Raw genomic sequence first — 18,748 nt, 5'->3', positions numbered from 1 at the left:
TACTTACCAAACACGGTAAGTCAATTACAATGGTCCCAAAATCCGAATTCAGTATCACAAACAAGTTATGCTGAAGTCATTAAAGGAGCTGAGAATTTGTTGAATCAACAACAAATTCAAGAATTAAAAGATCTTTCAAAAATTAAAGATTTTTATAACCCTGATTTATCACCAGAAAATTATGATTTTATAAATGAGATATGGAAAACCCATATTCAATTTCAAAAATAGATGAAGCTAGGAAATTATTACCGGTAGAAGTATTTTAAAAAATAGATGAAGTAATTTGCAGACAGCAAATTCAATTTCAAAAAGCTTTTTCAGAATATTTTCTACAAGCATATGTTTTTACTGATTATTTAGATAATGAATTTCCTACTTTAAAATACAGACTTGATCATGAACCATTTGATATAACCAATATTGAATGGGGTTTACTAAAGAAATAGTTGTGCAAAATCTCTCTTTTGATCTTTTAAAAGATTTTCCAGCTATTGTAAAGTCTATTTTACAAAACATCATAAACAATGATGATTTTTATTACTATTTTCATATCAATATCAGTAGTCTAATTGGTATAGCTGAACAAGAAAAAATTTATCAGCCGTATCAAATTTCGATTATTAAAAAGATGATTGGACACCACCAATTATCTGCTGTGGAACTTACCACCAAGACTCTCATCAGATTCTTTACATTTGGATGAAATTGAAGAATGAATCTCAATAATATGCAAGAAGGTTGATGTCAACAACGATAGCAACCAGAAATCCACATACCAACAAAAAGCTTAGCAAAGTAGATGTCATCATGATGGAAGCAACCATTAATGATAAATCACATTAAAATGGATTGATGATGCAAACAAGATGGAAGCAACCATTAATGCTTGATAAAAACATACAGATGAAGACAAAAAAGTCTTAATCGAGTCTTAATCATCATTAAAACAATGATGATGTAAGAGACGACAAAAGCAGCTGTGACACAAGCAGTTGTATACAATTGAGCTTTCCAAAGCAAACGTAAGTGTCCAAACTAGAGTCTTGCCCTAGAATAAGTTCATCGACCAGCAGTTTCCCTAGTACACCGGTAATGCTAGGATGTCATAGTTTAAGACAACAGTCTCCAATGACCAATAAAAAGGAGGAAGGCTAAAATGACATAAGATCAACTTGGTAATCAATTTCCTAGTGTTTGTTTGTTGTTCTTCGACAATCGTTTGGTTAAGTTGCAACTTGTTTAATAGTTGTTCCTATATCTGCTCCTGCTCGTAAAGATCAGTTGTTTTTTTTTTTCAATTTGGTAATAGAGCTAGACATTTGATGTAATAAATTTCATCTCGCTGTTGATTTTCAGTCACTATAAAAGTAGCTTCTGTGTCTAGACTGTCAAAGTTGAATAGATTCAACTATGTCTATTGAAAAATGAGGATAAGAGCTTTCATCAAGTTTATGGATAATGATCTATCATGATAACATATTATGTTGTGTTGATGAACCAGAACTTAAAGGAATGTTTAAAATCATAAGGAGTAATATGTAAAGAAAATTTAAAAAGAACTAAAAGGGATTGAAAACGTATGTGAAAAGTATATATAAAAATTACATCATTCTAATATTTAATATAATATATATTTTTTCTTACGGTAGTCTTATGTTTTGTATGGAAATGTGTAATAATTATATATTATTTTGATTAGATTAATGTCATTTTTGGATATAAACTTAGTCATTAGGTCTATTTTGCTATTTATATATATATTTTTTAATTATTTTAAAACTAGAACTTAATTTGGGTAAAAATATACATGTATCAAAATTAGACCTGATCATAGGGCAGGGCCCGCCCTAAAAGTGAGAGGATTTGAGTAAAAATATAGGCTCAAAAAATAAGTTTTGGTAAAAAAATAAGGCCCGTTTAAAAAAATGGGTCTGGCCTTGAGTAAGACATTTTTTCTCTGGCCCAGCTCGACCCGCATTCACAAAAGGACAAAAAAATCTACTATTTTAATGCTATTTTCTTGCTGTTTTCCCCTATTTTGCTACCATTTCACTATTATGTTGCTACTATTTTGTTGTTATTGTTTGAATATTGTATAACACTTATTTTATTATTAATTTTGTTATTATTTTAGAGACATTTGCTTGTTAAGTTGCATTTTTGTGTTATTTAAGTATAAATATTTTTTATTTTTTATTTTTATTTTGTTGAGAAATATTTATTTTAATGTTTTTAGTATTTTTGATGTATTATATAAATTTAAGAATTATATAAAAAAATTTAATATGAGTGGGTTGGATTGGGCTAGACCTGAGTTTTAGCATTTTTATCTGGGTCGGGCTTGAGAAAAATTTTAGGCCCATTTTTTGGGCTAGACCGAGCTCGGGCATAGCAAACACGCCTAAAATTTTAGTTGAACCCGACCCAGCCCGGTCCAGAAACACCTCTAATCAAAATTGAAAAAATATAATTAATCCAAGTTAATGGCAAAAATTACATTAATTGTTTTAACTATTTTAGTTAGATCATAATTTTTAACTTTCATACTAATATTTTTAATATGCATATTATTATTAATTTTGTTCAAAGCATTATTAATTATGTATAACTGTACATTCAAGTTGTGTCTAAACCATGCCCTTTTATGATACCCATAAAAAAAAACAAAAAAACAAAACTCCCTCTCCTTTTAGATTTTAAAATATTAGTATTGTTTGAATTTTAATCTTTAAAATATTGTAAAAATTTAAATATATATATCTATCCATACACTTCATGTTGACACATAGCACACTTATCATGTTTTTTTTTTCATTTTATAATTGTAGAACCCAAATTTTGGCCCTAGCCTGCACAAACAAAAAAAAGAAATAAAACCAAACCAAAATAAATAAAACCCAATATCAGGCTCAAATTATTAACCCATTAGCTTAATACCCAAAACAACCCAATACCCATTGCAAACCCTAGCCCAAAATAACCTAAACCTAACAGCGAAGAAACCCCAAGCAGAAAAAACAACAGTCGTCGCCCCTAAACGGCAACCCCCGCGTGTGTCGTTCTCTTCGCGTGTGCCGCCATGTTCACCTGCAAAATGAACTAGGAGAGCCCAATACCAACACAAACATAGTGTAAAAGTAGAAAAAATAAGGAAATTTCGGGCTATAAAAAGGGCCCCGAGTTTATGTAATTTTTTACACATGAATGAATCAAAAGAGATTGGAAAGAAATCAGTTAAAATACCGGGCATTCTCAAATGTGGTTATTTTATTTTTTCGGCTTATTTATTATTATTTTTTCCTTTTCTTTTCTTTTAAAAACGAAAACCGAAAATAAAAAATAAAAATCGTACCTTTGTGAGGAGGAGGTGCCGATTCCGATGAAAATCGGTGTTTTTGAAGTCTGAGAGTTGAAAAAACAAAAAAAATGGGTTTTTGATTTTTTCGGCAACCATGTACGGTGGTGCCATCACCAGCGACCGGCGGCCACCACGGTGGTCTGGCGCCGGAACCATGGCCGGATCTTGGGGTGAGGGAGAGAATTTGAATGAAATTTTTGAAGGTTTTTAAAAACAAAGGCTGAAATAAAAAATTTTAAAAATTTTGGGCTTAAATACCCATATCAAAACGACGCTGCTTTGAGTTTTAAGTTCAGAGGGCAAAACGACGCCGTTTTGACCCTTACTCCCCTCTGACCCGCGCGGTGACCCAACCTAGGTAGGATCCGCGTGTTTTCTATTATTGGGTTATTTGCGTTTTAAGTCCGACGCGCTAATCCCCTGGGGAAGTGACGCGTGTCCAGGAAAAGGGTTTATTGCCCCTTTGGCCCTCGTTTCTTCGCGCGCGTTACATATTAATCCTATTTTGATTTTATCTTTAAATTTACTACAAATTTTGCTTCAAATTTTATTCTGATTTCAATGTGGTCCTTTGACTAATTTTACTTTATTATTTACCTATTAATTTGTTTATTGTCCTTATTTTTCAGTTAATATTATTTTTTTCTCCTATTATGATTTTTTTTTTTATAAATCTTAACATTTCTTTTACTAACTTATTTTATTTCCTTTATAATCTTTAAATATTGTCATATGTATGATTTATTTATGTATTTATTATATCAGTATTATTGTTATTATCATTATCATTTTCATCATTTTTACTATTTTATTTAATATTTCATTTAATATTTTATTTATTTATTTACTACTTTCAATTTTAAATCTATCTTATATTAGTTTTTTTCTTTCATTTTGTATATTGGCTGATTTATTTTTCATTTCCCATTGATGTTTTTGCCATGTTAGTTGATTCCATGATTAATTTATTTGCCATTTTTAAAGTATTTTCAAATTTAAAATTTATTGTTACGGTTATTGTTGTTATTCATTATTATTACTCATTTTATTCTTTTGGATAACATTAGAATTAGAATGATGTTTGTTATGTAATCATTGTTGTTGTACATGCTATGAACTATTTATTAAATACATTCGTATTACAGTCATTGGTCGATTTAATATTTTTTTCGTGTGACATTTCAAGCATCGTATCAATTCTGACCCAAATGCATATTTTTCAAAAAACTAAAATACTTCGTATTTTAAAATTCGAAAAGATCGTATCTAAACTTACGATATACGACCCCTTTTTTGAAAAAACATGTTTTTTAAAAAATTGTCTTTGTAATCAGAAAAGGAACGTGTTCCAAATTACGGGATATGATTCCTTTTCTAAAACCGAGATAATCAAAATTTCTAAAAATAAATAAATTTTTGGTGTTTATTTTCGTGTCGGGGTTAAAGGAATTGTGTCCTAACTCACGGGATATAATTTTTTTTCTCGATTAATATGAAATATACCCCTCCTTAAATTTTTAGGTGATTTTAAAAGATCATATTTTTAAATTTCTTTTTGAATTTTCAATCATTCGACCTTAAGACATTAAATAATTAATTTGGTACCAATTTTGGGCGTTACGAGGGTGCTAATCCTTCCTCGTACGTAACTGACTCCCGAACCCATTTTTCTAAAACTCGTAGACCAAAATCGTTTTTAGGTGATCCGATCACACTTCAATAAAAGATTGGTGGCGACTCCAATTTTCATTTTTAAGTCGACAACTAATTTTTGTTTTCAAAAAATAGTTTCGACAGCTTGGCGACTCCACTAGGGACTTATTAAGAGAGTCGAGCCATAAATTGATTAATTTTTGTCTTATGGTCGAAAAATCAAATTTTGTTTTAAACTACGTTTTTCCTTCGCATTCATTGGTTTTAATCATGGCATACTTGCTTGGTTTAAGTCTGTGAATTTGCATTTTGCATTACATAAGTTGGTCAAATTTACCCCTTTAAGTGGGAGTGAGAAGCTAGTCCTTCGTGAGGTTTTCACCTCCGTGCAGGATAGTGGACCGCTTTCGGAATACATCCGTACCTATGTCTTCGTGAGATTTTCATCTCCGTGCAGCCATAGAGAAATGTATTCCCCTGAACCGAACTTGGTCCATATGAGTCTATAATGGGTGAGGATCGAGGAATCTACTGGTTCGGGTACCTTTGCTCTAGAAGCTAAAACCTCATATAGTGAACCTTAGGAACTTGCCCTAGGTAGAACTATACCAAACCCTAGTAGATTCCTGAATAGGTACTTTATTATTTCTTGTTTGTGTTGAATTCTGTTTTTATACATGATACTAACTTTTGTGTGTTTTGCTTTGATTGCATGACATTTTGACTGCATAGCTTTTCATTCTAAAAGGCGTCGGTTCATATTCGATTACTAGACAGAGAGCTTATCATGGAAAATGGATTTCTTGATAAAGTGGAGGATAATGCGGCTATCCAAACCTGGTCTAAGGCAATACAGTGGGAAAAATGTGATAGTTTGGCCGAAGGATATGTATCAGAGTTGTGGGACTTCACTCGTATTAGTGTAACCCAGAATAGTCTGCAGGAATTAAAGGAAATCTGGGATCAGTGGAATGATGAGGTCAAGCAACTTTTTTATTCTAGCTATGGAGATATGCCTTATCTGCTTGACATAAAGGTGAACAAACACTTGTTTCGTGCCCTCGCCCAGTTTTGAAATCCTACTTACAGTTGTTTCACTTTTGGGGGAGGTGATCTGGTACCTACAATGGAGGAGTACATGGCATGGCTTTACTTCGTTGCTCGAAGATTCAAATAGATAGAGTTTACTTGAGAGCTGTCAATGTCCCAACCTTTTTGAAGAAATTAATAAATATCACTAGGATAAGCGAGCAATGGGTTGCAGCGCGGATCAGGTAGAAGGGGGATAGTAAATGTATTCCTTGGAAGAATTTGAGGGATCTAATTTTAGCACACCCAGATGTGAAGAAGAAAGTTGATGTCTTTGCCTTGAGTGTCTACGGCTTAGTTGTATTTCCCAAAGCCTTGGGACATGTTGATGAAGTAGTCACCGATCTTTTTGACCGACTTGATAAGGGGGTTACACCAGTCCCGACAATTTTGGCAAAAACCTTCAGATCGCTGAACGAATGTCAGAGAGCAGGTGAGGGTAGATTCATCGGATGTGTGCAGCTCCTTTTAGCATGGTTCCACAGTCACTTTTAGAAAGTTGATAAGGTTTCTTATCGGGTTTTCTCGAAAATTATTCACCTTTGAAGGAGATAGTGGCTATACCGAGGTGGGATGATATCTTGGAGGAAAAATAGATGGAAATTTTTCAGAATCTTCGAGAAGAGGATATCGAATAGGGAGCTCCTTGGATGCTTCTAGATGAGATCTTATATAGATGTGGTAATTTTGATTGGTTCCCCCTACTTGGGATTTGGGGAGTTATTGGCTATGCACCGTTGCTAGTGCTAAGACAGTATAGGTCAAGGCAGTTCGTACCTGCAACTCAAGGACTAGCTTAGTGTGAATTTTCATATAAAGGCGATGGTTACAAGAAGACGATTTGAGAGATATCCAATGCCTGGAATTAGACTCGACGGATGAAAAGGTTGGCAGTATGTCTGATAGCGACCCCTGAATATACCGAGTGGTGGAGTAGAAAGATTAATGATAACATCTCTGGGCCAAGTCAGGGAGACAGTCAGCTGACACAAAAACATCCGCAAGTTGTTCCCTCTGAGTTAGAAATTATAAAACAAGATTTTAAAATAAGGAATACAGAGTTATAAAAGAAGATAAAACAAATGGAAGAAGAGAAGATGAATTTGAGACTTGACATGGATGTTCAGAAACTAGAAACCAAAAAATTAAGAAAAGGGAAGAATAAGGCTGAGGGAGATTCGGATAGCTTGAAAATAGACTATAAGAGGTTGCGTTGTTCGATGAAAGCTGCTGGGTTGGGGAAAACTTCAGAGCTGTGGTGTCAAGATATTTAAGAGGAAAAGATCAAGGCCGATAGATGGGAAAGGAAGTTCCAGGAGGCCCAGATGTGAAATGAGACCCTAGAGAAGAGTTTGTTAGAAAGCCGAAATGAAAAGCGTGAGTTAAAAGCTAGAGTGGCTGAACTTGAGAAAATTCTGTATAAGTATCGAAACCGTAATTCTGTAATAGAGCTAAGAGCGAGCTTAGAGAAGATTGAGCAAATGAAAAGAAGAGTGGAAGAATTAGAAATGGCATTACAAAGTTGTGAAATGCGGATTGAATTCCTTGAAGCTAGTGAAGAGCGTAAAAAAGAACAGCTCCTTTGTTGTCAGAACCAAGTCAGAAACAGAGATAACATAATGGGGGAGGCTGTGACTCAGATCAGTACAAGCTGATATACTAAGTATAAAGTACGAGCTGGAATCAGACCGGGGGCAGGAGTTAGCTTCGCTGCTTAGGAAAATTAAAGCCTTGAGTGTTAGGGCTAAGCCATATATGTAATTTGTTTTATGTAAAGATTTTTTTTTCTGGTAAAGTTTTCTAAATAGAATCGAATTCAAATGGACTTCTTTTTGCATTCACTTCATGCAATTGCATTACATTACATCATATGCATAAAAATCCACCAAAAGGACCTAATTAGTTAAAATTATTTCAGTTTATCTGGCAACTGGCAAAAAACTTACCAACCAAACATCGTTATGGTACCCGAGCTAAGACAAAGGATATGAACCAAAGATTAGAAAAACTCGAACAACAGCAAAGGGAGATGCAAGCCTAGCTACAAGCGCAAATGCAAGAGCAGCTAGCTAAGATCCAACAATAAATGATTGACAAAATGCTAGAATCCCGAAAAAGCATGATAACCCAGTTGACCCAATTATTAACTGGGGGAAAAGATAAAGGGAAATGCCCTATGACCTACCCCAGTGAGGATAATGATGAGCCACTATATCCTCCAGGTTTTACACCACCTAAAGTACAGGTCCAAGCTGAGATGTACCCGCAAAGACCATTCGTCACAATTAGGCCGCAGGCCGATGCTTCGATGCTAGTGAACTTTCAAACTAGATCAAGTTCAAATCCAAGAAATAAGCCAGCTAATCCAGTGATCCCCGATTTTGATGAAGTGGCAGAAAAGGAAAAAGCTAAGGCAGAATTGCCAAAACAACTAGAGGACAGGTGTAGACGGCTGGTGGAAAATTTTAAAGCGATGGAAAGAGTTAATAGTCATCAGGGAATTGATGCTAAAGATCTGAGCTTGGTTCCAGATTTAGTTCTTCCGTACAAGTTCAAAATGCCAGAATTTGAAAAGTATAATGAGACTAGTTGCCCTGAAGCTCACATCACCATTATTTGTAAACTAATGGCTGGATATGTTAACAATGACCAGCTACTAATGCACTGCTTCCAGGACAGCTTGGTGGGGGCAGCGTCCAAGTGGGACAACCAATTCATCTATACCAGGATTAGTTTGTGGAGGGACCTAGCATAAGCATTCATGAAGTAGTATAGTTATGTCACGGATATGACTCCTAATAGAATTACTTTACAAAACATAGAGAAGAAGCCTAATGAGAGTTTTAGGCAATATGCACAGAGATGGAGGGAGGTTGCCATCCAAGTTCAACCACCACTTCTAGAAAAGGAAACCACGATGCTCTTTATTAATACGTTAAAAGCCCCATTCATCACACACATGCTAGGGAGTGCCAGAAAGAGTTTTTCAGATATTGTCATGAATGGAAAGGTGATTGAGAACGTCATAAGATGTGGAAAGATAAATGCCGAAGAAAGTAACAAAAGGTCAGCCTTAAGGAAAAAAGAAAACGAGGTAAACAACACGAGTACATACAACAAAGGTTTCTCGAAGTCGATTACGGTAAATCAACCAGGGAAGGGGTTGCCAATCAGCAAGACTCATCAAGGCAAGAATCAGGTACAAGACAAAACAATGAGAGGCCCTAGTTCACGCCGATTCCAATATCGTATAAGGAGCTATATCAAAGGTTGTTCGATGCACACGTCGTATGATGCAAACGCATAGTACGATTATCATTGGGGAATTACGAGGCATTCCATAGAAAATTGCACCGTTTTTAAGAAACTGGTTGAAAGGTTTATCAATATGGGTATTGTCAAATTTGACGATTCATCCAGTATAGAAAATCCGCTACCCAATCATACTGTTAATGAAATAAACATGATAAGTGAGGCTATGGGGAGAAGAATCAAGGTAGACGTTGCAAAAATAAAAACTCCCCTGAGAAGAGTCTGGAAGGATATGATCAAAAGAGGGTTAATTGTTTCAGATTTAGGGGAAAGATGTGAAGAGACGAGAAATTACTGTGAGCTCCACCATAAATAGGGGCACGAAATCCAGGAGTGCAAAGAGTTTAAAGTCCTAGTTGAAGGCATGATGGATGACAATGAAGTGGAATTCTATGAATAAATCTAGGATGAGGGAAGTATATGTGCGTCGGAGTCTACAATGAAAGTTTCAAAGGTGAATCACCCTGTGGTTATCATTTTAAGACCAAAAAATAATGACACCGGGTTACTAGTAGCACCGAAAATCTCAATTCGGAAACCCACAGCCTTTTCTTATAAAGATAGTAAGAAGGTCCCGTAGAACTATGAGTACAATGTAACCATCCCGGGAAGGGAGACTTCAGTCAGTGCTTTAAAAGAAAATCAGGGTATATGTTCTCGTACACAGAGTGAGAGATACTACGACGTAATAAGTCCCCAAGTAGTACCTATAAAAGGACAGGAAATGACAGAATAAAGGAAAGAAGAGACAGCCAAGCCCATCAATGAGCCAGTAGGGGAGGAAGAGGCCAAAGAATTCCTTAAATTTTTAAAGCACGGTGAATACAGTGTGGTAGAACAGTTGCATAAACAACCAGCTCGCATATCTGTACTAGCTTTTCTCTTGAGTTCGGAAGTACATCGAAGCGCGTTAATGAAAGTGTTGAATGAAACATATGTGGCCAATGATATCTCTGTCAACAAATTAGATCAGTTGGTTAGCAATATAAGTGCTAATAACTTTATTTTCTTCAATGACGATGAAATACCACCTAGAAGTATGGGGTCTACTAAAGCTTTGCACATTACTACCCGATGCAAAGGGTACACCTTACCTGGGGTTCTGATTGACAATGGATCAGCATTAAATGTATTACCCTTGTCCACATTTAACAAGTTACCAGTGGATAGCTCGCATATGAAGTCGTGCCGGAATATATTGAGGGCATTTGATGACACTGAGAGGAAGGTTATGGGGAGAATTGAAATACCCTTATTAATTGGTCTAACTGTCTATGAAGTAGACTTCCTTGCGATGGACATCAAACCTTCCTACAATTGTTTGTTAGGAAGGTCATGGATACATTCGGCAGGGGCTGTACCTTTGTCACTACATCAAAAGCTGAAGTTGATATCAGAGGGTCGATTGGTGACGATAAATGCCGAAGAGGATACTATTGCGGTCGTAACCATGAATGCGCCGTACTTAGAGACAAATGATGAGGCAGACGAATGTTCTTTTTAGTTTTTAGAGTTTGTGAATGCCACATTTATTACCGAGGGGAGCAGGATGCCGGTGCCAAAAATGTCCAAGGTTACAAGAATGGGTCTACGGTTGATGGCAGGAAGAGGAGCCCGACCGGGAAAAGGACTAGGGAGACATCTTTAAGGAAGAGTTGAGGTTCCAATGTTGAAGGACAAGTATGACCGTTTTGGCTTAGGGTACAAACCAAATACAGGACAAAGAAGGAAGGAGATAGAGAAGAGGCAAGAAAGAAGAAGGGCACGCATAAGTAGGGAGGAGATCAAGTGGGAACCGATGATATTCCCTCACATATCCAAAATTTTTGTGTTAGGTGAGATTATCCATCCCGAGCAAAAGACGCCAATAAGAGAAAGTATTGAAGAAATGTTGGAAGGCTTTCACATCAATACCGTAAACACGGCTGAAAGAAGGACCTTGTTAGAAATCTGCCCTTACGAACCTAGGAGCGAGCTAAATAATTAGACTGCGAAAGAAATCCCTGTAGTCTTTAGAGCTTATTAAGAGTAAGGTTCAGAATATTCTTGTTGTTTTTAGCCTAAAAATGATAGGAATTCCTTTGCGAAATAGGCTCATGTCTGAATGTTATTATTCTAATAAATTTGCGAAATAGGAATTCATTTGTTTAAGATTGTATTCCAAATCATTCTTTCATTACATTTACAATCATGTTGTACAAATAATTATTCATAAATTCATATATTCTTTGTATATTCTTTGGTACCCACCGTAGGTCCCCAGATATCAATGACATGAGTGACGTTGCTACAAACTCAGAATTTTCTTTTGAACGAGACATGTGTTTAGAGGGATCGCATGACTTTGAAGATGATGTAGACTGTGGTTTATCTCAAGACTCGTTGAGGTTGGTAGAATAGGAAGAGAGACAAATCCTACCTCACAGGGAGTTAATAGAAATTGTGAGCTTGGAAGAGGGAAAAGAGGTGAATATTGGAACTGACATTACCACAGAGACGGGGCGAGACCTCATTGAGTTACTCCAAGAGTTCAAAGACGTATTCGCATGGTCATACCGGGATATGCTGGAATTAAGCACTGACATCGTAGTGCATCACATTCCTATAAGAGAGGATTGCAAGCCAATACAGCAGAAACTTCGAAGGATGAGGCCTGATATTGTGCTAAAAATAAAGGAGGAAGTCAAAAAGCAGATTGATGCTGGGTTCTTATAAGCGATCAAGTACTTCAAATGGGTAGCTAATATTGTTCCAGTCCCTAAAAAAATGAGAAAGTAAGAATGTGTGTGGATTACAGAGACCTGAACAAGGCCAGCCCAAAAGATAACTCATTGCGTCATGTTGACACCCTAGTGGATAATACAGTAGGATACTCTTTGTTTTCCTTTATGGACGGCTTCTCTGGATACAATCAGATAAAGATGCATCCTAAAGATATGGGAAACACCACATTCATCACCTTGTGGGGAACGTTTTGCTATAAGGTGATACCGTTAGGTTTAAAGAATACTGGGGCAACATATCAAAGAGCCATGGTACCTTGTTCCGTGATATGTTGCACAAAGAAATCGAGGTTTATGTTGACAATATGATTGCAAAATCTAGGACGGAAGTGGAACATGTGCAGGTCCTGAGAAATTTGTTCTTAAGGCTGAGAAAGTTCCAGCTCAAGCTTAACCCAACGAAATGCACTTTCGAAGTTAGGTTAGGAAAATTGTTGGGTTTTATAGTCAAGAAAAAGGAATCGAGATTGACCCAGATAAGGTCAAGGCGATACGAGATTTACTTCCGCCACGTACTCAGAAAGAAGTTCGTAGTTTCTTAGGGAGGTTGAACTACATTGCTCGGTTCATTTCACAACTAACTGAGAAACGTAACCCCATATTTCGTCTTTTGAAAAAATGTAATCCAGGTGAGTGGGATGAAGAATGCTAGGAAGCTTTTGACAGGGTAAAATAGGACTATCGCCACCTAGCCCCAATAGGCCACTGATACTATATTTAACGGTGTTTGACAATTCTATGGGATGTGTTCTAAGCCAACATGATACGACAGGAAAGAAAAAAAGGGTAATATAGTATCTCAGTAAAAAATTCACTGATTGTGAAATGAGATACTCGCCTATTGAGAAATTGTGTTGTACTTTGATCTGGACGACTCGGAGACTGAGGCAGTATATGTTGTACCATACGACTTGGATGATTTCAAAATTAGACCCTTAAAAGTATATGATGGAGGCGACTGCTTTGAATAGGAGAATGGCCAGATGGCAAATTTTACTTTCCGAATTTGACATAGTCTATGTAAGTCAGAAGGCCGTGAAAGAGAGTGCAATAGTTGACTTTCTAGCTAGTAGAGCCTTGGAGGATTACATGCCCTTGAATTTTGATTTCCCGAATGAAGACTTGATGTATGTGGCAGTCACTGAAGAAAATTCCCAAGTGGGTCACATTTGGAAGCTAAACTCTGATAGAGCCTCGAACGCTATGGGCAATGGAATTGGGGAAGTCTTAGTATCCCCAGACGGGGATCATTATCCTTTTACTTGCAAATTAGATTTTGATTGCACAAACAACATAGCAGAATATGAGGCATGCATCATGGGCATTCGTGTGGCTATAGAGCATGAAATCAAAGTATTAGAGGTATATTGGGATTCAGCATTGGTGATATACCAACTCAAAGGTGAATGGGAAACGAGAGATCCCAAATTAATCAGTTATCGAAAGCTGGTTCTTGAATTGATTGAAGAGTTTGATGACATTACTTTCTGCTATCTTCCACAAGATGAAAACCAGATGGCTGACGCATTGGCTACTCTAGCCTTCATGATTAAAGTAAACAGCCAAAAGGACATGAAGCCTATCCGGATAAGCATCTATGAAACCCCAACTCATTGTTACAATATTGAGGAAGGAGAAAAGGATAACGACACTTGGTATCAAAATATATTATGATACGTGAAGAATCGTGAGTATTCTGATAAGAGGATTCTGAGAAGACTAGCCATTGATTATGTCTTAGATGGGGAGATCTTATATAAAAGAGGGAAGGATCAGGTATTATTAAGATGTGTGGACGCTATGGAGGCAAAAAAATCTTGGAGGAGGTCCATGAGGGTATTTGCGGAACACATGCCAGTGGTTTCACAATGGCTAGACAGATTATGAGATTCGGGTACTACTGGTCCACTATCGAAGGAGATTGCATTAGTTATGCTAAGAAGTGCCATAAATGCCAAATTTATGGTGATAAAATGCATACGCCTCCTTCGCTTCTTCATGTTATGACTTCTCCATGACCTTTTTCCATGTGAGGTATGGATGTCATTGGCCCAATATTGCCGAAGGTTTCTAATGGGCATCGTTTCATCTTTGTGGTTATTGATTACTTTACCAAGTGGGTGGAAGCCGCTTCGTATGCTAATGTCACAAAATCAGCAGTCAGCAAGTTCTTGAAAAAGGAGATCATATGTCGATATGAAATACCCGAGAGAATCATATCTGACAATACGTTGAATTTGAACAATAGCTCAATAGCGGAGGTCTGCAGTCAATTTAAGATCAGACACCATAATTCGTCACTGTATCGCCCAAAAATAAATGGTGCAGTGGACTAAAGTTGGATGAAGCATAATGGGTCCAGTCTCGGTATGATCAGTTGAACTTAATAGAGGGAAAAAGGCTAAAAGTTATTCAACACAGTCAGATGTATCAAAGGCGAATGATGCAGGCCTACAACAAAAAGGTTCGTCTAAGAGAATTCCACGAGGGGGGCCTAGTATTGAAAAATATCCTTCCTATACAAAAAGATTTTAGAGGGAAATGGATGCCAAATTGGGAAGATCCATATGTTATAATGAAGGCCTTTTTCGGAGGAGCTTTAATCTTAAATGAGATGGATGGTAAAAACTTGCCAAACCCTGTAAACTCAGATGCAGTCAAGAGTTACTTTACCTAAAAGGAGAAGGGATCAAGGTGAAAACCCGCAAAGGGCGCTTTGAGTCCTTAAAAAAAAGGATAGGCCAAGGTGAAAACCCTCAAAGGGCACCTTGAGACCAAAGGGGATTTGAGACCAAAGGGGAATTGAGTTGAAAACTCGAAAAGGGCGGCTCAGATTTTGATCAAGATGGGACATGAATTGATCAGAGTAGCTCAAAATTTTGATTGGGGCATGTGGTGATCTTGCTATGCCTGAATTAACAAGAAAGGGGTATGCGACATTTAGGGCATCGACAGAGTACTGTAGATCTCCTAAACACATGTCTTCAGAAAGTTTGTTCAAAGAAGCTCAAACTGTGATATCTGGGGCACCTAGTCTTCATACTATTTATATTGAACTTGTTGTCCCTGGAATTCCTTATTCTTTGCTATTCTTGGAATACTTTATTCTTTTCAAGATATTTGTTTTCAATCAATTCTTTTTTTATTTTTATTTTTTTATTATATATACATCCTTCTCGATAATTTATTCATTTTAAGCTATCTTATTCTTATCCAGTGTTATAATCTTTTGCAAGCATGTTGCATTATAATAATGATTAATGGACTAATAAAACTTTCACAATGGAAGTTTTGCATATTACTCCGGAAGTTTCTAAATAGTACAGTAACCTGAAATGGGTCTATTATTTAGAATACACCAAGTTTAAAGGTTGAAATGTCAGAGAAGGAAAAGTCTAAATTAGGACTATCTCTTTGGATTTTGTTGTCAAAAGTATTGATTGAACAAAATGACAAGATGTCATGTTGGTGATAAAGCTTCAATCACCAAGTAATAAGAAGGGGTTTCCTTAGAGAAAAGAATCCTTCATTTGTGTATAAGCATTTGGTATGACACCCTAGAAATGGTGTAAAGGACCAAAGACTTCCACATTCTATATCCTTGAATTGCGATAGGAGAAGATTGAGGAAAAACCAGGTTTTTTCTACCCTTGGGTTACAGCGGGAGAAAGATGGTACAAATTTTGTGTCCCAATGGGTTGAACTTTGAAGTTTATAGTGGGGCAATCTGATTAAGTGTTTTTTTTAGATACCGGCCAAGCAAGAAGGCATTATAGCACGTTAAGGATAAGACCTTAATAAGCTTCGAGCAATGACAACCTAAGCGATAAAGAAAGATCATTATAAAAAATGAGATTCTTCATTCATGCAAACATCATTCATACATGTCCAGTTAGGAGCATTTGATTCATTTTGATCATGGCATCTTAATCATTAGGCATGATTAAGGTCATAAAATGGATTATACAGGTTATGTTCCCCAGAACAGATCGGTGAAACCATAAACTCTATACCACTGAAGTTGTAGTGGACGACAAATCTTATTTTCTTAAGGAAGTAGGGAAGCAGATTTAAGCCACTAGTCATATCTCCACGAGCAACAGTGTAGTAGGTTGAGGATTGTAGATTCTGTCTCCTTAAGCAGTAATGAAGCAGATCGAAGATGGCGAATCTTATCTTCCCAAGGTAGTAGGGAAGCAGATTTAAGCCACTAGACTTATCTTCCTAAGCAGCAGTGGAGTAGGTTGAAAATAGCAGATCTTGTCTTCCTGTATTGGCAGTGAAGTAGATCGAAGATAGCAGATCTTGTCTTCCTGTATTGGCAGCGAAGTAGATCGAAGATAACAGATCTTGTCTTCCTGTATTGGCAGCGAAGTAGATTGAAGATAGCAGATCTTGTCTTCCTATATTGGCAGCGAAGTAGATTGAAGTTAACAGATCTTGTCTTTCTATATTGGCAGCAATATAGATCGAAGTTAGCAGATCTTGTCTTTCTGTATTGGCAGCAAAGTAGATCGAAGATAGCATATATTGTCTTCCTGTATTGGCAGCGAAGTAGATCGAAGACATCAACCTTGCCTCCCTGGGTTTACAGCGGAGCAGACTGAAGATAGCAGATTTTGCCTTACTGTACTGACAGCGAAGCAGATCGAAGACACCAATCCCATTTCCTTGGTATTGCAGTGGAATAGATTGAAGCTGAGGGCATCGAATCTCATTACCATGGCATCGTGGTAGATTAAAGCTAAGGGCAGCGAATCTCATTTCTTTGGCATTACAATGAAATAGATTAAAGCTAAAGGGAACGAATTTTGTTTCCCTAAGCAGTAGTGGAGCAGATCAAAGATGGCGAATCTTATCTTTCCAAGGTAGTAGAGAAGCAGATTTAAACCACCAATCCTATCTCCTTGACGTTGCAGTGGAGTGGATCGAAATGGCAACTCCTATACCCTTGAAGACACAGTGGGTCGAAGTGAAGTTACTCACCGAAAGAAGTCAATACTCGACAAGACCGGGTAAATTTGTCCCTATTAAAGTCTTTGCTTCATTCTCGTTGCACGATAATGAGTAGAGAGGGGCAGTTGTAAAACCCAAATTTTGGCCCAGGCTCGCATAAACAAAAAAATAAATAAAACCAAACCAAAATAAATAAAACCCAATATCAGGCCCAAATTATTAACCCATTAGCCTAATACCCAAAACAACCCAATACCCATTGCAAACCTTAGCCCAAAATAACCTAAACCTAACAGCAAAAAAACCCCAAGCAAAAAAAATAGCAATCATCGCCCCCAAACGGCAGCCCCCGCACGCGCCGTTCTCTCCTTGTGTGCCGCCACGTTCGCCTGCAAAATGAACTAGGAGAGTCCAATACCAACACAAACACAGTGTAAAAGTAGAAAAAATAGTGAAATTTCGAGCTATAAAAAGGGCCCCGAGTTTATGTAATTTTTTTACACATGAATGAATCAAAAGAGATTGGAAAGAAATCAGTTCAAATATCGGGCATTCTCAAAGGTGATTATTTTATTTTTTTGGCTTATTTATTATTTTTTTCCTTTTATTTTCTTTTAAAAACAAAAACCGAAAATAAAAAATAAAAATCGTACCTTTGTGAGGAGGACGTGCCGATTCCAATGAAAATCGGTGTTTTTGGAGTCTGGGAGTCGAAAAAACAAAAAAAATAGGTTTTTGATTTTTTCGGCCACCATGTACGGCAGCACCATCGCCGGCGATCGACGGCCACCACGGTGGTCCGGCGCTGGAGCCATGGCCAGATCTTGGGGAGAGGGAGTGAATTTGAATGAAAATTTTGAAGGTTTTTAAAAACAAAGGCTGAAATGAAAATTTTAAAAAATTTTGGGCTTAAATACCCATATCAAAATGACGCCGTTTTGAGTTTTAAGTTCAAAGGGCAAAACGATAACGTTTTGGCCCTTACTCCCCTCTGACCCGCACGGTGACCCGACCTGGGTAGGATCCGCGTGTTTTCTATTAGTGGGTTATTTTCGTTTTAAGTCCTTCCCCATTTTCGATCTGTTTCAATTTAGCCCTTTTCACACTTTTTCCTTTATTGTTTAAATTGGACATCATATTTTTCCAGATTTTCAGTTAATCCTCGACGCGCTAATCCCCTGAAGAAGTGACGCGTGTCCGAAAAAAGGGTTTATTGCCCCTTTGGCCCTCGTTTCTTCGCGCGCGTTACATATTAATCCTATTTTGATTTTATCTTTAAATTTACTACAAATTTTGCTTCAATTTTATTCTGATTTCAATGTGGTCTTTGACTAATTTTACTTTATTATTTACCTATTAATTTGTTTATTGTCCTTATTTTTCAGTTAATATTATTTTTTTCCTATTATGATTTTTTATAAATCTTAATATTTCTTTTACTAACTTATTTTTATTTCCTTAATATTTCAGTTAATATTTCAGTTAATATTATTGTTATTATCATTATCATTTTCATCATTTTCATCATTTTTACTGTTTTATTTAATATTTTATTTATTTATTTACTACTTTCAATTTTAAATCTACCTTATGT

At 36.6% G+C, this 18,748-nt stretch overlaps 1 protein-coding gene across 1 annotated transcript in view; it reads left to right on the top strand.

The window, feature by feature from the left end:
• Positions 1–14,234: 14,234 nt before the first annotated feature.
• Positions 14,235–18,748, top strand: part of LOC105795973 (uncharacterized) — a 28,530-nt gene continuing 24,016 nt past the window's right edge. Inside the window, exon 1 of the mRNA XM_012625622.1 lies at positions 14,235–14,459. Within this exon, the coding sequence (XP_012481076.1) occupies positions 14,235–14,459 (225 nt within the window). The remainder of the gene's footprint in view (positions 14,460–18,748) is intronic.

The sequence above is a fragment of the Gossypium raimondii genome, chromosome 3, assembly GCF_025698545.1.
Source record: "Gossypium raimondii isolate GPD5lz chromosome 3, ASM2569854v1, whole genome shotgun sequence".
Classification (NCBI taxonomy): domain Eukaryota; kingdom Viridiplantae; phylum Streptophyta; class Magnoliopsida; order Malvales; family Malvaceae; genus Gossypium; species Gossypium raimondii.
The sequence above is the reverse complement of the archived record's forward strand: the minus strand, read 5'-3'. Positions and strand labels throughout refer to the sequence as shown.